General features: G+C 43.0%; 1 protein-coding gene across 6 annotated transcripts in view; it reads right to left on the bottom strand.

The window, feature by feature from the left end:
- The window catches only part of IGFN1 (immunoglobulin like and fibronectin type III domain containing 1), a 48,980-nt gene that overhangs the window by 19,200 nt on the left and 11,906 nt on the right, over positions 1-17,874 (bottom strand). For 5 of the 6 annotated variants that reach the window (XM_072028269.1, XM_072028272.1, XM_072028273.1 and 2 more), the window contains 7 exons: positions 9,877-10,017; positions 5,863-5,929; positions 5,223-5,345; positions 2,989-3,128; positions 2,395-2,494; positions 1,454-1,501; positions 512-557 (listed from right to left, as the gene is read on the bottom strand). In XM_072028269.1, coding sequence (XP_071884370.1) covers positions 512-557; positions 1,454-1,501; positions 2,395-2,494; positions 2,989-3,128; positions 5,223-5,345; positions 5,863-5,881 — 476 coding nt within the window. In that variant the 5' untranslated portion in view covers positions 5,882-5,929; positions 9,877-10,017. Of the gene's footprint in view, positions 1-511; positions 558-1,453; positions 1,502-2,394; positions 2,495-2,988; positions 3,129-5,222; positions 5,346-5,862; positions 5,930-9,876; positions 10,018-14,637; positions 14,989-17,874 lie in introns of those variants that run through there. The other variant, XM_027444935.3, reaches the window with a different exon arrangement.

Below are 17,874 nucleotides of genomic sequence, written 5' to 3'. Positions count from 1 at the left end.
TATCAGAACCACTGGCACAGTTTAGCCCAGGCCAACCTGTACTTTCCCAAATTATTTCTCAGCACAGTTCAAGATTTTGCATAGGCCAGAGATCATTCCCAGTAGGCAGTCTTTGAGGTTTCCTGCTGAGGAAGTAAAGGGAGCTCAGCAATGGGCACATGGCAGACTGAAGATGGCATGGGAACCAGGGCTCAGTCCCTGATTGCCCAGAGAGATCATTACATGAAGATTTGCCACTCACCCATGAAGTTACTTGGTAAGCTAAAAATGGGAAAGTGGAGAAACAGACCTTTTAAAGCCAAAATCTAGTGCAAAGGAACATACACCTCAAGGCAAGGTTGGTACCTCGAGTTTATCTCAGCCTCACAGACAGTAGCAAACTGTTCTGTCTATCCATATGCTGTCTCACAGCAACTTTGGAAACAACATATTGGCACGAAGGTCTATGAAGTTACCATATCAAGAAACCTCTGAGAAGTGTAAAAATGGCCTTCATTATACGGAGGCTTACCGCTTCCTCAGCAGCTTCCTGAGGTCCTGAAGCTTCTTCTTCAATTCTATTATGGGGGGGAAAACGATGACACACAGAGAGGGAGGGATTAAAACAACAACAACAAAAAAAATCAGATACCCAACACTCTAAAATATGGTCCCCAAAAGAAGATAATGCAAAACAGCCCCCAGCGGGAGACCATTCCACTATTCTGTGTTTACCTCTGGTGATGTTTTTACACTTTACGAAAAAACTGCTGTGAAGCTTACAAGTTCATCCGCCAAACTCATGTTCTTTTAGTGCCATTAAAGGTCACTGCTTCCTACGGAGCTTTCCTCTCTTTCTAGAGAGGACACTCTAGAGACCCACAATTTTCCAGCCACGTTAACATGTTTGATGAATTTGACAGCCAAAAATCCTTTTCTAGCACATACCTGGAATCATTATTTGTAATAGCTCAAAGCCATGTTTACAACTGTCACTTTACCCAAAGCTAAACAACAAGCAGAAAGTGTGGACTGAATACTAGAGATACATTAACCTTCTCTTACTTTATTTTATTTTATTTATTTAACAAGTTTGGGTAACTTTCAAAGCCATAAAAGACAGAGAACCTCCTAAAGAATTATACTACTGTTTATTTCCTCAGAATGGAGACTAAATTACTTAATATTTATTTGTTTCTGCTGTAATGTCTATACAAGATTAAATTCCTTCCCCTGATAAAGCTAGGGAGGCAGGTAGGTCCTGGTAATGTTTTCCTATTCCTTCCTCAAAGGCCTCTAGCACTTTCTCTGATGCCATGCTAATAATATAACTGTTTCATTTCATGTTTGCTCCTCCCCACCTCCTGTTTTTCTTTCACAGAGCAATGAAGAAGAATAAGTAAAAAATGTACTAGATAGATAACTATTTGGAATGCAAAAAAAAAGTGCATATATATATATATACGTAACTCACCATCAGCAGACTGAGCAGGAACGTGTTGTGCTTTCCTCTTAAAGCCAACTGAGAGTTTAGAAGAGAAAACAAATGAAAAGCAATTCATAAGATGAACAAGATAACACAGACTAAGATCAGTAAGCCTACGAACCATAAAATCCCTCCATCTGTCATCAGTTCAAGAGGAAATTCTAGTCTGGATTTCCTTGTTAGCTTGACACTGATGCCTAGTCATCCCTACCTATAATGCAACATTCCTACTGCAATTGCTTCTGTGCTTAGTGGATACTCTGTGCAATGGACGAGATTGTTTTTGCCCTTACAGTTGAAGCATACAGTTTAAGTAATGGTAAGAAATATTATTTTCCTGCTTTAGAGATGGGGAGCCAAGGTGCAAGGATTATCTGACCAAATGCAGGTAATTGCCTTTTCAAATTGCATTATAGGCAGACAGGTGAAATGTAAACTTCCAATATAATCCATGTCCTGATCACATAGATTCACAGAGCAGGATTGTTATATTTTACTCATGAATTGCTTATTTCTCTCCACTGACTATGAAGAGAACCACAGAACCTGGTCAGGTGAAGACATCTGCACCATAAACATCTGAAGTGACATGAGATGGATCCCTAACAAAAGAAGATGGACCAACTTGTCCAACATGATTAAAAAAAAAAGGATCAAGCCAATTTAACACTAAATCCAGAGCTTCTTGGCATGGTCTGGTGCACTGATGACAATATCCAGCTTCTTCTGTGTTGCCTTAAAGCTCATATTGTCATGGAGTCACCAAAGCTGGGGAAGTTGCAGAAGACCTCCAGTCCTCAAAGAGGTAGAAAATAGCCCTTCACACCAACGATACTTAGACAATACTCTGGACACCCACCCCCAAGGGACAGTGAAGCCAATTACATGGGACCACAGGATATTTGGACTACAGAACTAGTCAGTCTTACCTTGTATGATCCTGAGGCCAGCAGAGCATGTAGCTTCCCCGTATTCATTTATAGCAAAGCAACGATACACATCAGTGTCATCTGCAGTGAGTTTATTTATCTTAAAAAGAAGAACATAGTAAGAGCTTGCAGCCATGTACTGCAGTTCTTCATTCAACTTGTAATAAAACAGCTACTTGGTGAAATTTCAGAACTTTCTTCTGTTCTCAGAATGACTCAAAAAATGGCTCAGTTGACTTTTGTGCTATTTCAGACCTGATGATATCTATATATTCTTTTATTTGTGAAATAGTTAGACCCTTTTGCTCTTTCGGCACTTTTTAAAAGAATAAATTATCAGAATGTCATCATCTCTAGTATTTGCAATCTGCATCTATTTTGACCTTCAGCTTCTCTTCCTGTTTCACCCTGAAAGTCATTATATGGGTGGAGTGATGCAATTCAGTCCTGAGCTGTGTTTTAGGTTTTTCTAGTCGTTGATTACCTAACCACTTTTGCTAGATGCTGATGTTTCCACCCCGATAGCCCACTGCAGGCTTCCCCTTTTCATTGTGCTCCCCTCTCTGTGTCCTGTCCACAGTATTTGATCTTTACCTTCAGAATGTATTCACTTGTAACTTCACTGAAGAATATTTCATATTTGTCAGGATTGTCCATTTCTCCTTTTGCACGCCTCCATTTTACCTCAGGGGTTGGAACACCTTTGACCACTGCTCTGAAAATGGCATTTTTACCTTTTGAAAGAGGCAAGAAATTAGTTATTGAAAACAAGCTTGAGCATAAGGATTCTCACACCAGGCTCCTTGTGTTATTGATAAAGTGACCCTCAGAGTGAGCCATTTTTGCTGTTTTGGACAGAGACATTCTTTAAAAATAATTCTTTTGGTTCTCCCTGTGAAGAATGCCTAAATTACCTATTTAATTCGGAGGAATTTGAACATTTAATGTAAGATACCTGCAATAACCTAATAACCTTGACCAAAATTGTGCCAGTAGCACATCTAAGCTGAACTTGCTATAGCACTGTTGATTACAGAAATGATTAGAGGGTGTTAGCAGTCGTGGCTGGCAGGCTAACACCCCATTTAAAGACCTTTTATGGTTAAATCTAGACAAACCCTGTCATTATTGACACAGGGAAAAGTGTCACAGCCTAGACTTGAACTAAGGGACTAATTCCCTTGCACTCCAAACACACAGGCTCTGCTATCTGAAGAGGCAAGGAAGGGAGAAGAGAACAGGATTCACCTGTGAGGTCTCTCCATCTCTCCTCCTCTAATAACCTGAGTATACTGCAGCTGACCACTGAAATCTCCAACAGCTGCAGAGTCTTAGGAGACATAAAACAACTAATCAGAGAAATTACTCATGCGTAGGTAAGTGGGAGTGTCACACTGGAATAGAAAAGGAGATGAGTGGATGTTGCTCAGGGAGGAAATGATTACTATCTTTCCTTTGTAATAGTTTTGGTCTTCAGATGACCAACAATGTTAAAATGTCTCCCCAGAAAGTCTTGCAATATTTCCCACACCCTTCTGCAGTCACCAGCGAAAAAATACATAAGATGCAGCAAAATCTGTTGGCCATGCAGCCAACAGATTCTTACGAAAAGAATCTGTCTTCATATTTTTTTCCAAAATTGCAGTACCAGAGCTATTATTAAAGTCTGAACCCAATTGATTACACTTTTGACAAATCGTAATGGCTTGGAGTACCAGCTAATCCATGCACTGAATGAAATGATGCAACAATACAATTAAAGAAACTCAGAGTGCATCTGCATAGACGCTGATGCTCTTTACGCAATGGATGACCTTAACGCCCTAATATTTTGTATATGGACCATGCAGAACCTGCATTAAATGAAATAATATAGAAAGTTTAGACAGTATGACCGACCAGTGTTTCCGTTCATGCCTGACGCTGGCAGGCAGAAGGCAGGTGGTGGAGGTTGGATGCACCACTAGAGGCCACTGTGCTTCTTCTCAACATTTCAATGGCCCATGGAAATGGACACATGGGTGTGACAACACTGAAATTCAGGGTGCTAGAAATTCTTCAGGCTCGTGAGGAAGGAGGTGTTACACGAACTACGCAGGCTATTCACTCCAAAAATATAAAAAGATACTTGCTGTAAGGGTGGAAAGATTACCAGAAAGTTTCCCATTGATTTTGTGCCTTGGCTCATTATTTGCCTCCTCTGTACACTATGTACGATTTGCATTGCTTCTTGCTGGAGAACTACAGCCTAAATAGCACCAGCGGTTCCTCTTACTTTAAAAGGCAGCTAATCTTGTGCTGAACATGCATGAATCAAGTTAGTGAAACAGGAAAATAAAAATCATAGAATCATTCAGGTTGAAAAAGACCTCTAAGATTATCTAGTCCAACCGTCCACCACCTACCACCAATATTGCCCACTAAACCACATCCCTAAGTACCACATCTACCCTCTCCTTAAACACCTCCAGGGACAGTGACTCCACCACTTCCCTGGGCAACCCATTCCAATGCACATTTTTCAAGGTGTTTAATCTTTTGCTGCAAAATACCTACCTTGAGATCTTCCTGCAATAATTCACAGGATTTGTAGTATACATTAGGAGCCATGTTTTGATTGCACATACAATAGTTAAAACTCAGGAGAACTCCAGCAGTACTAATGGAACTTTCCTAAGTAGTACATAGACTTTGGCCACACAATACTTTTTGTGGTCTAGTCAAATCTCTTTAGAAACTAGCTTGATTTAATCTGGAAAATTGACATAGGATAGACATGGAATCAAGCCTGTGGGTCTGTGACTTTGACTTTTGTAAAAGAATCTCACCTTCCTGCAATGTTAGAGTGACAGGTTTCCGCTCAAAGTCAGGTGTACTGCATCCTTCTGGAATCCTATCCACAAATTGGGCAATATTTACTCCTGGGATAGAAGATTTCTTGTAGGATTTCACTAGAAAGGCAAGGAAAAATACATTCAATTAAAATAATGTGTTTGTGTTTCAGAAATGTTCATGCAATCTGCATCACCTCCCTGTAGAACAGGGAGGGTTTCTGCTCTGCTCCACTTGGACAAGAAAGGAACCATCCATTCTCGTACTTCAGGATGGGAAAGTATCCACAGGCTGGAGCATTAAGGTCTGTGATTTTGTGTTGACTTATTGCGCAGCTGTGGCTGGAGCGAGAAAATTTGCGATCAAGATAACAGTCCAGGGCCACAACAGCTTACACACCTAGCAGTGTTTTGGACGGAGAATGCTTTTACGTCAGCCATTATTACAAAGAAAAATTCAAAGTCTGGCATGAGGAAAACCCAATTGCAAAGGTCAGCAGAACCTGATGGGCCAGTTTCTGGTGTCTCTCCTGGTGGTGGTGAGAGACAGACACCTAATTGCCAAACAACACCAAAAGCAAGTTGGGCTTATTCTCAGGGTTAGTCCAGATAGCCACAGCTGTGACTGTTCTCTCACCTGCCCGATGGCTTGTCATGATGCTGTGCTCAGCTCAGCTGCTTGTGGTCAGCACAAATAGGCTCTCCTGTGAAGAAGGCAAAACATTTAATTATTTACAGTTCACAAAGGAAATGAAAGACCTTAATCCTGCTCACCTTTATGATGCAGTTTGCCCTTCCTCGCTTGCTACATCCCAGCATCCCAGTTGAGAAATGCCTGACAGTCAACACAGCTCTGCCACCTCTTTCCAAATCACATCGTGACAGTTTTGAACCATAAGCACAATGCAAACCAGGTAGGAAAATGGCTAGTGGGGCTACACTGAAAACAAACACATCTAGCAGCATCCCTCTGACACATCGTCCATTTACATGTCATCTGGCTTTCCTCCAAAGACCTCCTCTCATGTTTCAAGCAAATATTACACCACATGGCACTCACGCGCTGAGTTCTGATGGATGGCAAGAGCAGTTGCTGAGAAGAAAGCCACAGAGATGGATGTCTAAACTGGGGCACGAAGCAGAAGCACATCCTGATCTAAGTAAGCTCGTCTAAATTAGCAACAGACCTGAGAGCAGACTTTAAGCTAGTATTTACTCTAGAAGGAAATGGTGAAGTGTGAACTTGGCATTAACTAGTTATTGTTATAGATCACTCATGTGAACCTCTGTCAAAGGCGTCTCTTTCCCTGTATTTATAAAGTGGACAGCATATAATGTAACACGTCACTGTCTTGCAAGCAAATTGTGAAGGCAGGTTTCTTGTCATATGAGAGATGGTCAGAAACTATAGAGTTACTGCAGCCCTGAAAGAGCAATTAGATTAGATTCCCATGTGGGATTAATGCTATGTCTCTGCTTACCCGTCTGCACTCCTTTGCTCAACACAGTCCAACTGTGTTGTGACTGCAACCCTTACCAGTTTTAAAAGGAAGAGGGACTTTGACAGCACACCTTTCACCTTCTTTCTGTTTCCTGTATCAACTGACGTTCATGCAACCATGAATTGCCACACTACACCTGATGAAAACACTGGGTAAGACTAAGTTTACATATCCACACACACTAGCTGGAACACTGATATTTTGGTATTATCTTATACCTTCTACTGTAAAAATCTGTTTGTGGTGTTGTAAAACTTGCAAATGAAGGGAATGAACAGCTCGTGGGAGGGAAAAATGCAAAACTGAAATGATTAAAAGATGATTCCAGGTTGTACCAGGCAAGGCACTGCACAGCAAGTGGCAGAGTTCTTCAGAGACTCTTAATCACCATCTCCTGATGAAATTCATTTGTCCTCCAAAGTACTGAACTGTATTAATAGCAAACACTATAATCCCCTCCTGCATTTCACAGTCTTGCATCTTCCTAAACATGTCACCACTCCAGGAGCTAAAATGTCTAACTCTACACAAATGTGACTACTTGTCATTAGCTTGCAACAGTATTCCCCTAAGATGTCTTTATGTTAGGCTTACATTCATCCTTCGCTTCTCAAGGCTTCTTCCCTTCTACATTAGGCAGTTCTGACAAGCATCTATACTGAAACATGAACATGGGCCTCAGGTCCAAAGCTGTTAAGAAATTTATTTTTTTCTTATGTTATCACGTGTCAAGTCAATCAAGGGATTTCAGGTGTGACTGTGGACATACACTAACGTAATTCCAAACTATAAAGAGATGAAGAAGAGAAAGCTAGGTTCCAAACCTAGCTGAAAAAATAAAAATACTGACGATATTCATACAGATAGTAATAGACATCATACTTGCATCCTCTCAATATGCACTGTGTAAACTGCTGAGTTAACATGGTCTTAAATATTTCAGAAATTGACATGGATTAAAGATAAGCTGCTGTGAGTCCTTAAACTCCTGTGAATTCTTGTCTTCTGGAGAGTGAGACAGAAGCATCCTAATGCCACACATTGACTGCACAGTTAAAATAACATTGCCAGGATATGCAAGAGAACATTCCTTCAGTGGAATTAATCCAACCACGTCACATTTTCTAGTGTCTTCCATGTTAAATGTGGATTTGGAAATACCCTATCAGCTGGCATAAAAACTTTCAGAATATGTCCTGCTTACTTTTAAAATTTCTACTCCATTATTACATGAATAACCTTGTTTTTTACTTTGACTTCAGTTTAATCCTAGAAAAAAATAAATCACAGGGTTTTTTGTTTGGTTGGTTGGTTTTTAAAGAAATGAAAGACAGCAAAAACCTTCCAAAAATTGTCATGGCAGAATTTATATCTCCACTCACTGTTGCCTGAACCAAAGCTCTCTGCACTACGATGATCACTGATGATGCCATTCAGTCTAAAGAGGCAGACAAATGCTTCCAAAGGGCAACCAACCCCTCCTCTATGAAATGCTCTTTACCGACAGTCCTAGCACAACAGGGCTAATGCTGGAAATAGCTCAACACTCTCAATTCTCTGAAAAACAGAGGACTTCATCCGCTAGCCTCATTCAGATAACCAAGGTAAGACTTGGCTATTTCTTATCCCGTGTAGAAGTCCATCTGGTTTTCAGGGCGGAGATGTCCCCTTTGGAGACAGTGGCAAAGTTTCCACTGCTGTGAATGCAGAATAGAAGCAAACCTTTGACTACTGACAACATTTTTAAACTAGCAAAATAAACCAAACAGCCTGACGGGATGGGAGGCCTGCCTTTCATCCTGTGTATCCATCAATCTATCTGGACGAGACAGTGCAAGAGCCCGTTCCCTTTTGTACTATGACTGGGCGCTAGTGATAGGGCCATAAATCAGCTAAGTGAATGAGGAAAACATTTGGAAGTCACAGGATTTGGTGGTACTAGTGATGTCACAAGTAGTTATTTATGGGGTTCAGACAGTAGAACACAGACGAGATATGACATAACTGCTGGCAGAGACTGATGAGCAAAATTAGGCAAACCTGCAGAGAAGTGACAGGCAGCACACAAGCGATTCATATGCAGGTGATGGATCCAGGGGCATGGGACTTACCATTGGCACAAGCACAGCACGGGTGGGGTACAAAGCCATTAGCACAGACCGCAATAGAAGATTTAAATCAGTGTAATAAATTAATCAGCAACAGATGCAGCATTCTGTTTCTCTTTGTAATTCATAAAAATCAGGACATTTCCAACACAGTGAACGTTCAAACTGTGTGTTCAGTCCCAAATCCAAGCTGTGTTTTACACTAGCACATCCAGATACTCATTGAGAAGAAAAATCTCCCACCTAAAATTTCTCTGTTAGCTTTGGGTAGGCTTTGTTTGATTGTTTGTTAACATTAAATAATATTTTGAGTTTCAGCCTTCCAATTTCAGAAGATTTTTTAAAGGAAAGTCTCATACTTCTGTTAGAGCCGCAAAACTGAAGGCCAGTAACTGTAAGAAGTGCAACTTCATGAAAACTTTTGAGTAGGTCACAGAGGGGGAATGCCACAAGTACTCCTGTGATGAATGGAGACCTTGTATAGAGTGAGGAGGAATGCCCAAGGATCAGATTTTATGTGACTTATTCCTTCGGAAAATCTATATTTGGCTTGATCTTCTCTTCTGCCTCAGGGATTATGAATGTAATGCTCATGCCGTCTACAATTTATTCATGCACACACCAGATACCATAATTTCTTTCATAACAGACACACATTTTCATACAGTCGATGAATTTACAGCAAGTATTGCAAAGCAAATGCAAGTTTTACTTAATGTCCAGAAGAAAAAACAACTTATCCATACTTGCTGTCACAAGAAGCAACGCCTGCAAGACAACAAATCCTAGAAAAGAGAATATACCTGGGCTACATGTCACACGTTAGCTCCATGGGAAACCTGCGGCAGGTCTCCTAGAGCCTGCCTTCTGTCCAGGGAAATCAGCTCTCACTGTAGGACTCCATCATTCCCAGAAAATTTACAAGCAATTTACAGACCACAGCAACACACAGTCTACCAGACAGCAAAGGTTGCAGCTCATCCCCCCAGCTCTGTATCACCCGCACACAAATCTCAGTGACAGCATGACCAAACTCACTACCTTACAGGCTGAGCTTCTGAGCTGATCCTGCTTTAATTCAGCACTGTGCCTCCTAGGACCGCGGTGGCTTTGTCCGTTGATTCAGATGACAGAGCTCTTCAAAGCTGTTCAAGAGGTCTCTCGGTCACAGATATCCGCGATCTGTATGGAAGAAGCCACATCCCTTATTAATCTGCCCTAAATATCATTAAATGGGAGCAGAAACAGTACATTCTTGTCCCCTTCGTACCTCTCTGCTCTCCTGGAAGGCAAGCCTGGGCTCAGTAGCTGCCGAGCTGGGATGTCTACACTGCACTGCGAGCGGTTGTGGGGAGTTGGTTATACACCCCCTACACTCCCACTGCAGCATGGGAGGCACACTTGAACCCGGCAAGCCTCAAGCAAGGCAGTTGGCCAGCTTGGTCATATGTGACCATCAGTCACGGCAACGGTGCATTTCCAAGTGCCAGCTGGGTCAAGACTTTGTGCCACAAGGGACAAACATTTGTGTGGATCAATGGTTTGTTCAAGGACAGGACAAGCTGTACGTCCAAGTTTTGTAGGACACACCAGGAGATGGGTTCTCAGAGGTCACGAGTCCGTAGGAGAGCTCATCATTCCTTAGCAGAGAAGTAAGAACAGTGGATTCTGGCATTTGTGCATTGGGAAACCAAGCCTGGGCTTGGTCTTCATAGTAGAACACAGACTGGGAGACTCTTGAGATGTCTGAAGGAAATAGTTCCTTCACACGGTTCACATGCTGTCATGGCTAGCAGAACCAGAACAAGGTTTCTTTTGGTGTCCCATCAAATTACAAGTTCTAAAACCCGTAATTAATGGGAACGTACAGTACACACTTGGTCCTGTAACTAAGACTCGTGTTATATTGGTCAAGGACAGAAGGCCCATGAAGGGCACCATTTCCACTAGTCTCAGAGAATTGATCTTTCAGTGGAAGAGACACCGGTGGTGGCAGCACCATCTGGCAACTGTTCCAACCCAGAGATGGAATCCTAGACCTATAGAATGCTTTGGGTTGGAAGGGACCTTAAAGACCATCTAATTCCAACCTCCCCTGCCATAGGCAAGACACCTTCCACTAGACCGGGTTGCTCAAACCTGGTCAAGAGCTTCTTTGCAGGGTTAGGGAACATCATTTTGATTGGCAATTTAAAAGGGAAACGGGAAAATTTCTTCTTTCCTCCTGACAGTTATGGCTGGTGACAATATTTACACTTTTCTAAATCATAAGAAAACAACATCAGTATAGGAAAATTTGATTGCTCAAGGTTATCTTAGGGCTAAGACCATTCAGTTTTACATCTGTTGTTACATTTGCAGTAGTAAAAAAGTAGAAGCAAGCCAAGAAATTAAGACAGTGCATTTCATCTGCTGCTGAAAAAACACTTTGACGCAGCAGCAGACACCACCTTCTAGCGTCCTAGTGGGTTTCCCATGACCTGTTCGTTGCCTAATGATCATCCCAAAAATAATTCCTTGGATGTTAGCCTCATGGGCGCAGGGCAGCAGTTGTATCACGCGGTTCTTTGGGAGCTGATGTCTTAACAGTGAGCACCTTGAATAAGAACAGCTGCTTCACGAGTCTCTGAAGACGGTAACACTTCACGTAAGCCATGGGTTGCACCCCATTGACTGGTTTCTACTGAAACCTGAATTCAGTTCTCACCAGCTGTTGCAAAAGCCTTCCACTTAGCAGAGTTAGCCCAACTAGAGGACGTAAGCTATCCAGAGTTGTGAGGCTTACTGCAGCTCCCCTACCTACATACGCTGAAAATTGCATTGCCAATGGTATTTAGTCTCAAATCACATTTAGCTCTTGGAGTCAGCCTGAATGGCTGAGGAACTCCTAGCTATGTAGATAGGCACCAGGAGAGCCACAATTCTGCCTGGTGCACTGGACCTAGACCTAATAAGGCTTTGCCTTATTTCCAGCCCTGGTTCACATAGGTTTTACTGGGTGATGGGGGGGAAGGGATGGAGACCTCTCCTATAAGGGACTGATAACTTAAAACCATCTGTGACCGAGTAAACCCCTCCAAGAGGCTGACCTTCTTCCATTTCACAGCTTGTTTTCCACCCGCCCACCCAAAAGTCCTGTTAACCCCTGCATGCCAGTGGATAAACTAACACATACCATTGAAAACCCGCAAAATGTCAGAACGAAGCCCTGTACATTCAGCAGCGGTCACCGCTTTCAATGCAAAGAGGGTGCTATTTTCCCTGGAAGCAAGTTCATTCCCCTAATGAAGGGCAATGAAGAAGTGTCAAGAGGCAACAGCTGCAGGACAGATATTTCAGGACTGAATTTAAAAGTACATTTTAATTAGAAACAGAAGATTGGAAGAATCGTGTTTTCTCTATAATTCCCATCCTCTTTGGTATACATGAAATCACCAGTCAGAACTGGTAGATGACTGGCACAACTCTTCCTAGAGACTATTGGTGCCTACTACATGGCCCAGACAGAGCAAGGAGTAAGGAAATTAAGACCTGAAGAGTCCAAAAAGCTGAATAGATTTTCCAGTCTGCCAACAGACAACCAAGGTCAAAAGCTCATCTCCCATTAGAGCCACTTGGCTAAGCCACACCATCCTCGGCAGCATGGGTATCTGGTCAGTCACTGCACTGAAGGTCAGGGTGATGTCAGCAGGGCCTTTGGGCAGAAATATTCAGAGATAAGCAGTGGGTCAAGATGTACAAAGCTCAAAAGTCAGGTACAACATCCACTTTGGCATATTAGCAGCAAGATTCTCACAAACACAATATTCAAAAATACAATATGAAAAAAAAAGTGCATTCAATTAAGGATGGGTAAGGGCATAGAAAATGGAATAAAAGTCTAAATTCGGCAAAGGCTATCATTTACCTGCAGCCCTGTGTACTATATTCAATCAGGTGAATCTGACAGTACTGGCCTCACTGGTCATGTACATGTACAGAGACATTCCTTCCATCAGATCATGCTAGGAATTAAATGGATCACAGAACAGCATTTGTTTTTTTTAAACAGGAAAGCACCCTGCATCAGGATGAGCAATAGTCACGCCATGCACATGGCTGCCCCAGATGAGTCTTCTGGACTCACATTTGATTTTATATAAATGTGGTGCCCCAAAAACTCACGGTTCCATCTCAGCAGATGTCCATGCCCAACCCAGCCCCTCAACACCAGATCCTCCATGTTGTACATTGCAGAAGAAATTTAAGGGACTATTTTAGAGCCCAAAGCCTTGGTTATTTTTACATCCCACATCCAAGATGCCAGTTTCCCAGCAAGCTGAGGTCCATCATCACTATTCATACAAAGCCATGATTAAACCCACTGCAGTTAGCTGGATTTTCACACACTGAGATGCAACTCAATATACAGAAAAGATTAAAAGCAGTGGAACAAATTCAAGAAGCACCAGTACTCCACTTTCACACTGCAGATTAGCTCCCTCCTTCCCACGGTGTACAGAATGCCTACTATTTCCTTCAGGACTGATTTAATCTGTTTGCATTCATGACTGACTGAAGGGGGTTGCTAGCACAATCCATGATTTAAACGGAGCCTGGCTGCCTCTAAACCTGATATTCCTACTTTTCTCTTGTGGTAGCTGCCCACTTTGCTGCATGCTCCAATGCCCGAGCTGGCCAGTATTTGGAATTTCCTTGCTGTTTTGCGTTTGGGAAAACAAAATAGACGGCAATAGGGTTTTTAACACGGACTCAGCAAGTATGTGATTAAACATCAACATAGTACCGGACTTATCAGCCCTTCAGTACTTTTCACCCCTCCCTGAGACACTAACAAAAATTATATTTTAAACACATTGACCTCTTTAATGAATGTAGAGAATAAGGTATGCTTTAGCTGCTTTCATGTGACCCCATATGGTTACTGGGATCTGCCAAACATCTTCTGCACCACTTACAGTTATATGTGTATGTTTGAACCACTCCGCATGCACCAGCACTCGAGCACGCACTCACTGCACAGTAAGGCAAGCTGCGCTATTCAGATGCCGCAAGGGATTCAAGTTATGAGGCTTCTTCTCATTCCCCCCACTTTAAATCTACACGCAAAAAGAGCACCTAATAAATACCCCACTTCTGATTTGTTTCCCCAACCTGCCAGTAGCAACAGATGAGAAATACCCAGTCCTCACATTACAAACTATTTTAATATTTCATACCCTCACATGCAAGGAAGTTTGTCACTGAAACAAATACTACAGAAAATCCCTCTGAAATTCCAAGAAGCCACAGCACACGCTGCCTTCCCACTTTCTTTGCAGGATGCCTGAACATTATTTTCAACATTGTTCTAGTAATGCCCTGCCCGTCCTTTGCCTGCACAAGTTAATGCCTGGCACCCACAGAGGTGACAGAGGACTCCCGTTGCTGGGAATGCTGTCCCATTCCTTCTGAAGGCTGTCTTCTGTCAAACTGTATCCAGCACTCAATTGTCAGAATAAAATAAGTCTTACCCAGAGCTAGAAAATTATGCCAGCACACAACAGAGAAATAATTGAAATAGAAAGAAATAACCATGATGGAAGGAGAGGATGTCTCTCCCCTTCAATCCCTGCTTGCCCCAGGAATCCGACAATTTCACAAAAAGGTCACAGAGTTTTCCTTTATGTGGGTATAAAACTAGTGGTGTCCACTATTCCCCACCGGTCAGCTTTTCTGCCTTGTGAAGGTGATCACAAGGAGCTCAAACATGCCTTTAGCTAACAGTAACCACAGCTACTCAAACAGGTAAAAAGCACTGACCTACACACGTCTCCCAGGAGTCCTCTTCTACTCTGCGTGCTGTCAAAGCTGCAGCTCCCGTGTCCTTTCTGCAGTCAGTGCTCAGCTGTGGGATCAGTGCTGGGTCCCTGGGATCCTCCTCAGCTGCTCCCTGTCTCGACTTCTGCCTCTCCTTCTCTCACACTTAATCTCTCTCTCTCGCCCTCTCCCTCTAGTAGAGGAAGCCTGTCACAGAGCTGTTAGCCTGTGAGACATCCAGATGATTTTTTTTTTTTTTTTTACGGGAACCTGATGCACCTGTCTCCTATTTGTTATTATTTCAGTCCATACCAGTAAGGGTGCTGGACAAATCTGAGATGATTAACATAATTCTTCAGTATTTGACAAGTAGTTTGGAGTGGTGTTTTTTCTGCAGATTGTGTTTCCTCTTCACCGTGATTCATTAAAAACTTTCATACAACTGAATGGCCCTGTATGTTCTAAAGGAAACTGTAGCTTAATTGCCTTGAAACCAATCTCAGGAATAATTAGGGTTACTAATTGATCAGATAAATTGAACTTTGGTTAAAGTGAGTGGCCAAGCACATTTAAGAATAGGTCTTCTCAAAAAATGCTGCTTTCTTAAAGAACTCTTTGAAGACACAATTTCCTCAGACCGCTGAGGGTGGTGGGCACCCACAGACCACCCAAAGCTCTCCTTGCTCCCCCCTCTTCCAGGTCTGAGTTGCTGGCTTGTCTGGTGTTTCATTGCCCATGTTGCTAGCCACAGGGACAGAGTAACACCTTGGGTGATCATTTTAGTTGTATTCTGTAACTTCAAAAGCAGTACTAAAAATGCAATACTGTGAGGCAGGGCAGACAGGAGCACATCGACACTTCTAAAAAGCAGATGGTAACGTACAGCAGCTTATCGTCTTCAGGGAAGAGTACAGGTCTGTAGGACAGCCCGGACACGAAGCACTTCAAGTGCTAAAAGGTGGACAAACTCCAGACCCCCAGCAATGTGACCTAGCCTGGAATCAGGCTGCCTAGTGCAATGCTATCCAACAGGAGAGGCAAGAATCTAAGGCAAACGTCATTTTTAAACATTTTGTTTCTAACCATTTAAATGGTTACTCTGCACTGGTGCAGCCTCACCATCACTACTGAGTTCAGTTTGGGCACCACGGTACAAAAAGGAAATAAAACTACTACAGAGTGCCCAAAGGCGGGCTACAAGATGGTGAAGGGCCTGAGGGGAAGACGTGTGAGGAGCGGCTGAGGTGCCTGGGTTTGTTTGGCCCAGAGCAGGCCGAGGGGAGGCCTCATGGTGGCCTGCGGCTCCCTCACAGGGAGCGGGGGGGCAGGCGCTGAGCTCTGCTCTCTGGGGACAGCGACAGGACCCAAGGGGACGGCATGGAGCTGGGACAGGGGAGGGTCAGGCTGGGGGTGAGGGAGAGGTTCTGCACCCAGAGGTGGTCGGGCGCTGGGACAGGCTCCCCAGGGACGTGGCCACAGCACCGAGCTGAGTTCAAGAAGCGTTTGGACAACACTCCCAGATACAGGTTCTGATTTTTGGTCCTGTGTGGAGCCTGGAGGTGGACCTGATGATCCTGGTGGGTTCCTTCCAACTTGGGATTTTCTAGATTCTATGAATGTAAGCCCCCTCACACCAAGCAATGAGCCCCTTACCCTGCTGTGTAAAACCATACCTCCAATGCACCAAGACTGGCTAAGCAACTAATCACAAAGAAAGCCCAGCAAGTGGTACCAAGATAAAGTAGCAGGAGAACAGGATATTTGCATTTTATGTGCTTCCCAAGAAACCAACTAACTCCCTAACTCCTTTAGTATAAATTAAACAGCTTTCTCCCCAGTCAATCGTTAAGTATTCTTCCTGTTGGTGAGATAGCTTGGACTGTCCCACAGTTTGCTGAGATAATACAGGAACAGATTTAAGTCATTAAGGTGCAGGTGACACATCCCAACGAATCACATTTACACATCTTTATGTACATTTACAGCCAGCAAAATGCAAAAGGTCTGCCTCGAAAAGCAGGGAAGTACTAACAACACAGGAGATACTAAACTCATCCCGATAAACTTGAAAATGTCCCAGTTACCAGACCTCAGAAACCCAAAGGGCAGCCTTATGTAACGTGCTTTACTTAGCAATCCTCTGGCACATCCCTTTCCAATAACTTGCTTCAATGATTTGTAAGCCTGGGCATTCCCTTCCTTTTGACAGCTCTCATAAAGATTATTTCCTTTCAGACATGTGAGAGAAGACTCCACTGGAAACCCACCAAATTCTATGAGCTGACCTGAAGATGTCAGATTCCAACAGTATTTCATCCTAGATTAGCAAGTGGTTACTGGTTGTCTCAAAATTGCATCTGTCAGGAATGAAAATTCTTTGCCAAAATAAGCTATTCAGGTTTATTTACGACATAGACAGATTTTGTTACTGTCCCACAGAGTATTATCCTAAAGCACAGCCAGCTCAGCCAGCCCTGTCCCTCTACACATCTATGTTTGCAACCCCGTCATTGAATTGTCTGTTAGCAGTTGTACTGAGAGCACAAAAATCTCACTTCTCAACCAAATGAGGATAAAACGCAGAAATGGGCAACCAGTGCATTAATCCTGAGAACCCAGAGCCTTTGTTGTGAAAGAGCAAGAATACGATCCACTCTGTGTTCTTCTCAAGCTTTATGCTCAAGAGACACAGAGTCTCAACGAGGTGGACATGGACACTAAGAGACAGTTGTACAAGTTGCCTAATGTATAATACCTTGGACAGCTAAGGCAAGTTGCTAAAATGCTTTAAAATGCTACAGTCACTGCTTTCGTGTAGTGCAGAGTGGGGATGTCCACCACAAATCCAGTGTGACTATTGGGATGGGATTCCCCCATCTAAGGCAAATGCAGATGGCACATCTCAGACAGTTTTCAGACTCCCAGCATTTAGTCCTGATGGATGTCCTGTAGTAACTACAACACTGCTTTGGATCCAGAGCACAGGCTCTGTGCAAATCCAGGATGCAGCCTGGCAGTAGAGCATCCCTCATGGCTCAGAGGTACCAAAGGTTATTTTGAAATGATCTATTATTCCAGGAACCTCTGGAAGTTTTGCCTGTGCTGAGGCTGATGATCAGTAGCTAAATTCTCTGGAAAACCAATTAACTGACTGACCTAGCCAATAATTTGGAGCTCAGCTCATGCACCCAGACATGGATTGGACATGGTTCAAAGACAGAAACTCTACCAGGTGAAGGG

Source organism: Anas platyrhynchos, chromosome 27, assembly GCF_047663525.1.
Source record: "Anas platyrhynchos isolate ZD024472 breed Pekin duck chromosome 27, IASCAAS_PekinDuck_T2T, whole genome shotgun sequence".
In the NCBI taxonomy this organism is placed as follows: domain Eukaryota; kingdom Metazoa; phylum Chordata; class Aves; order Anseriformes; family Anatidae; genus Anas; species Anas platyrhynchos.
Note: the sequence above shows the minus strand (reverse complement) of the source record. Positions and strands in the feature narration are given on the sequence as shown.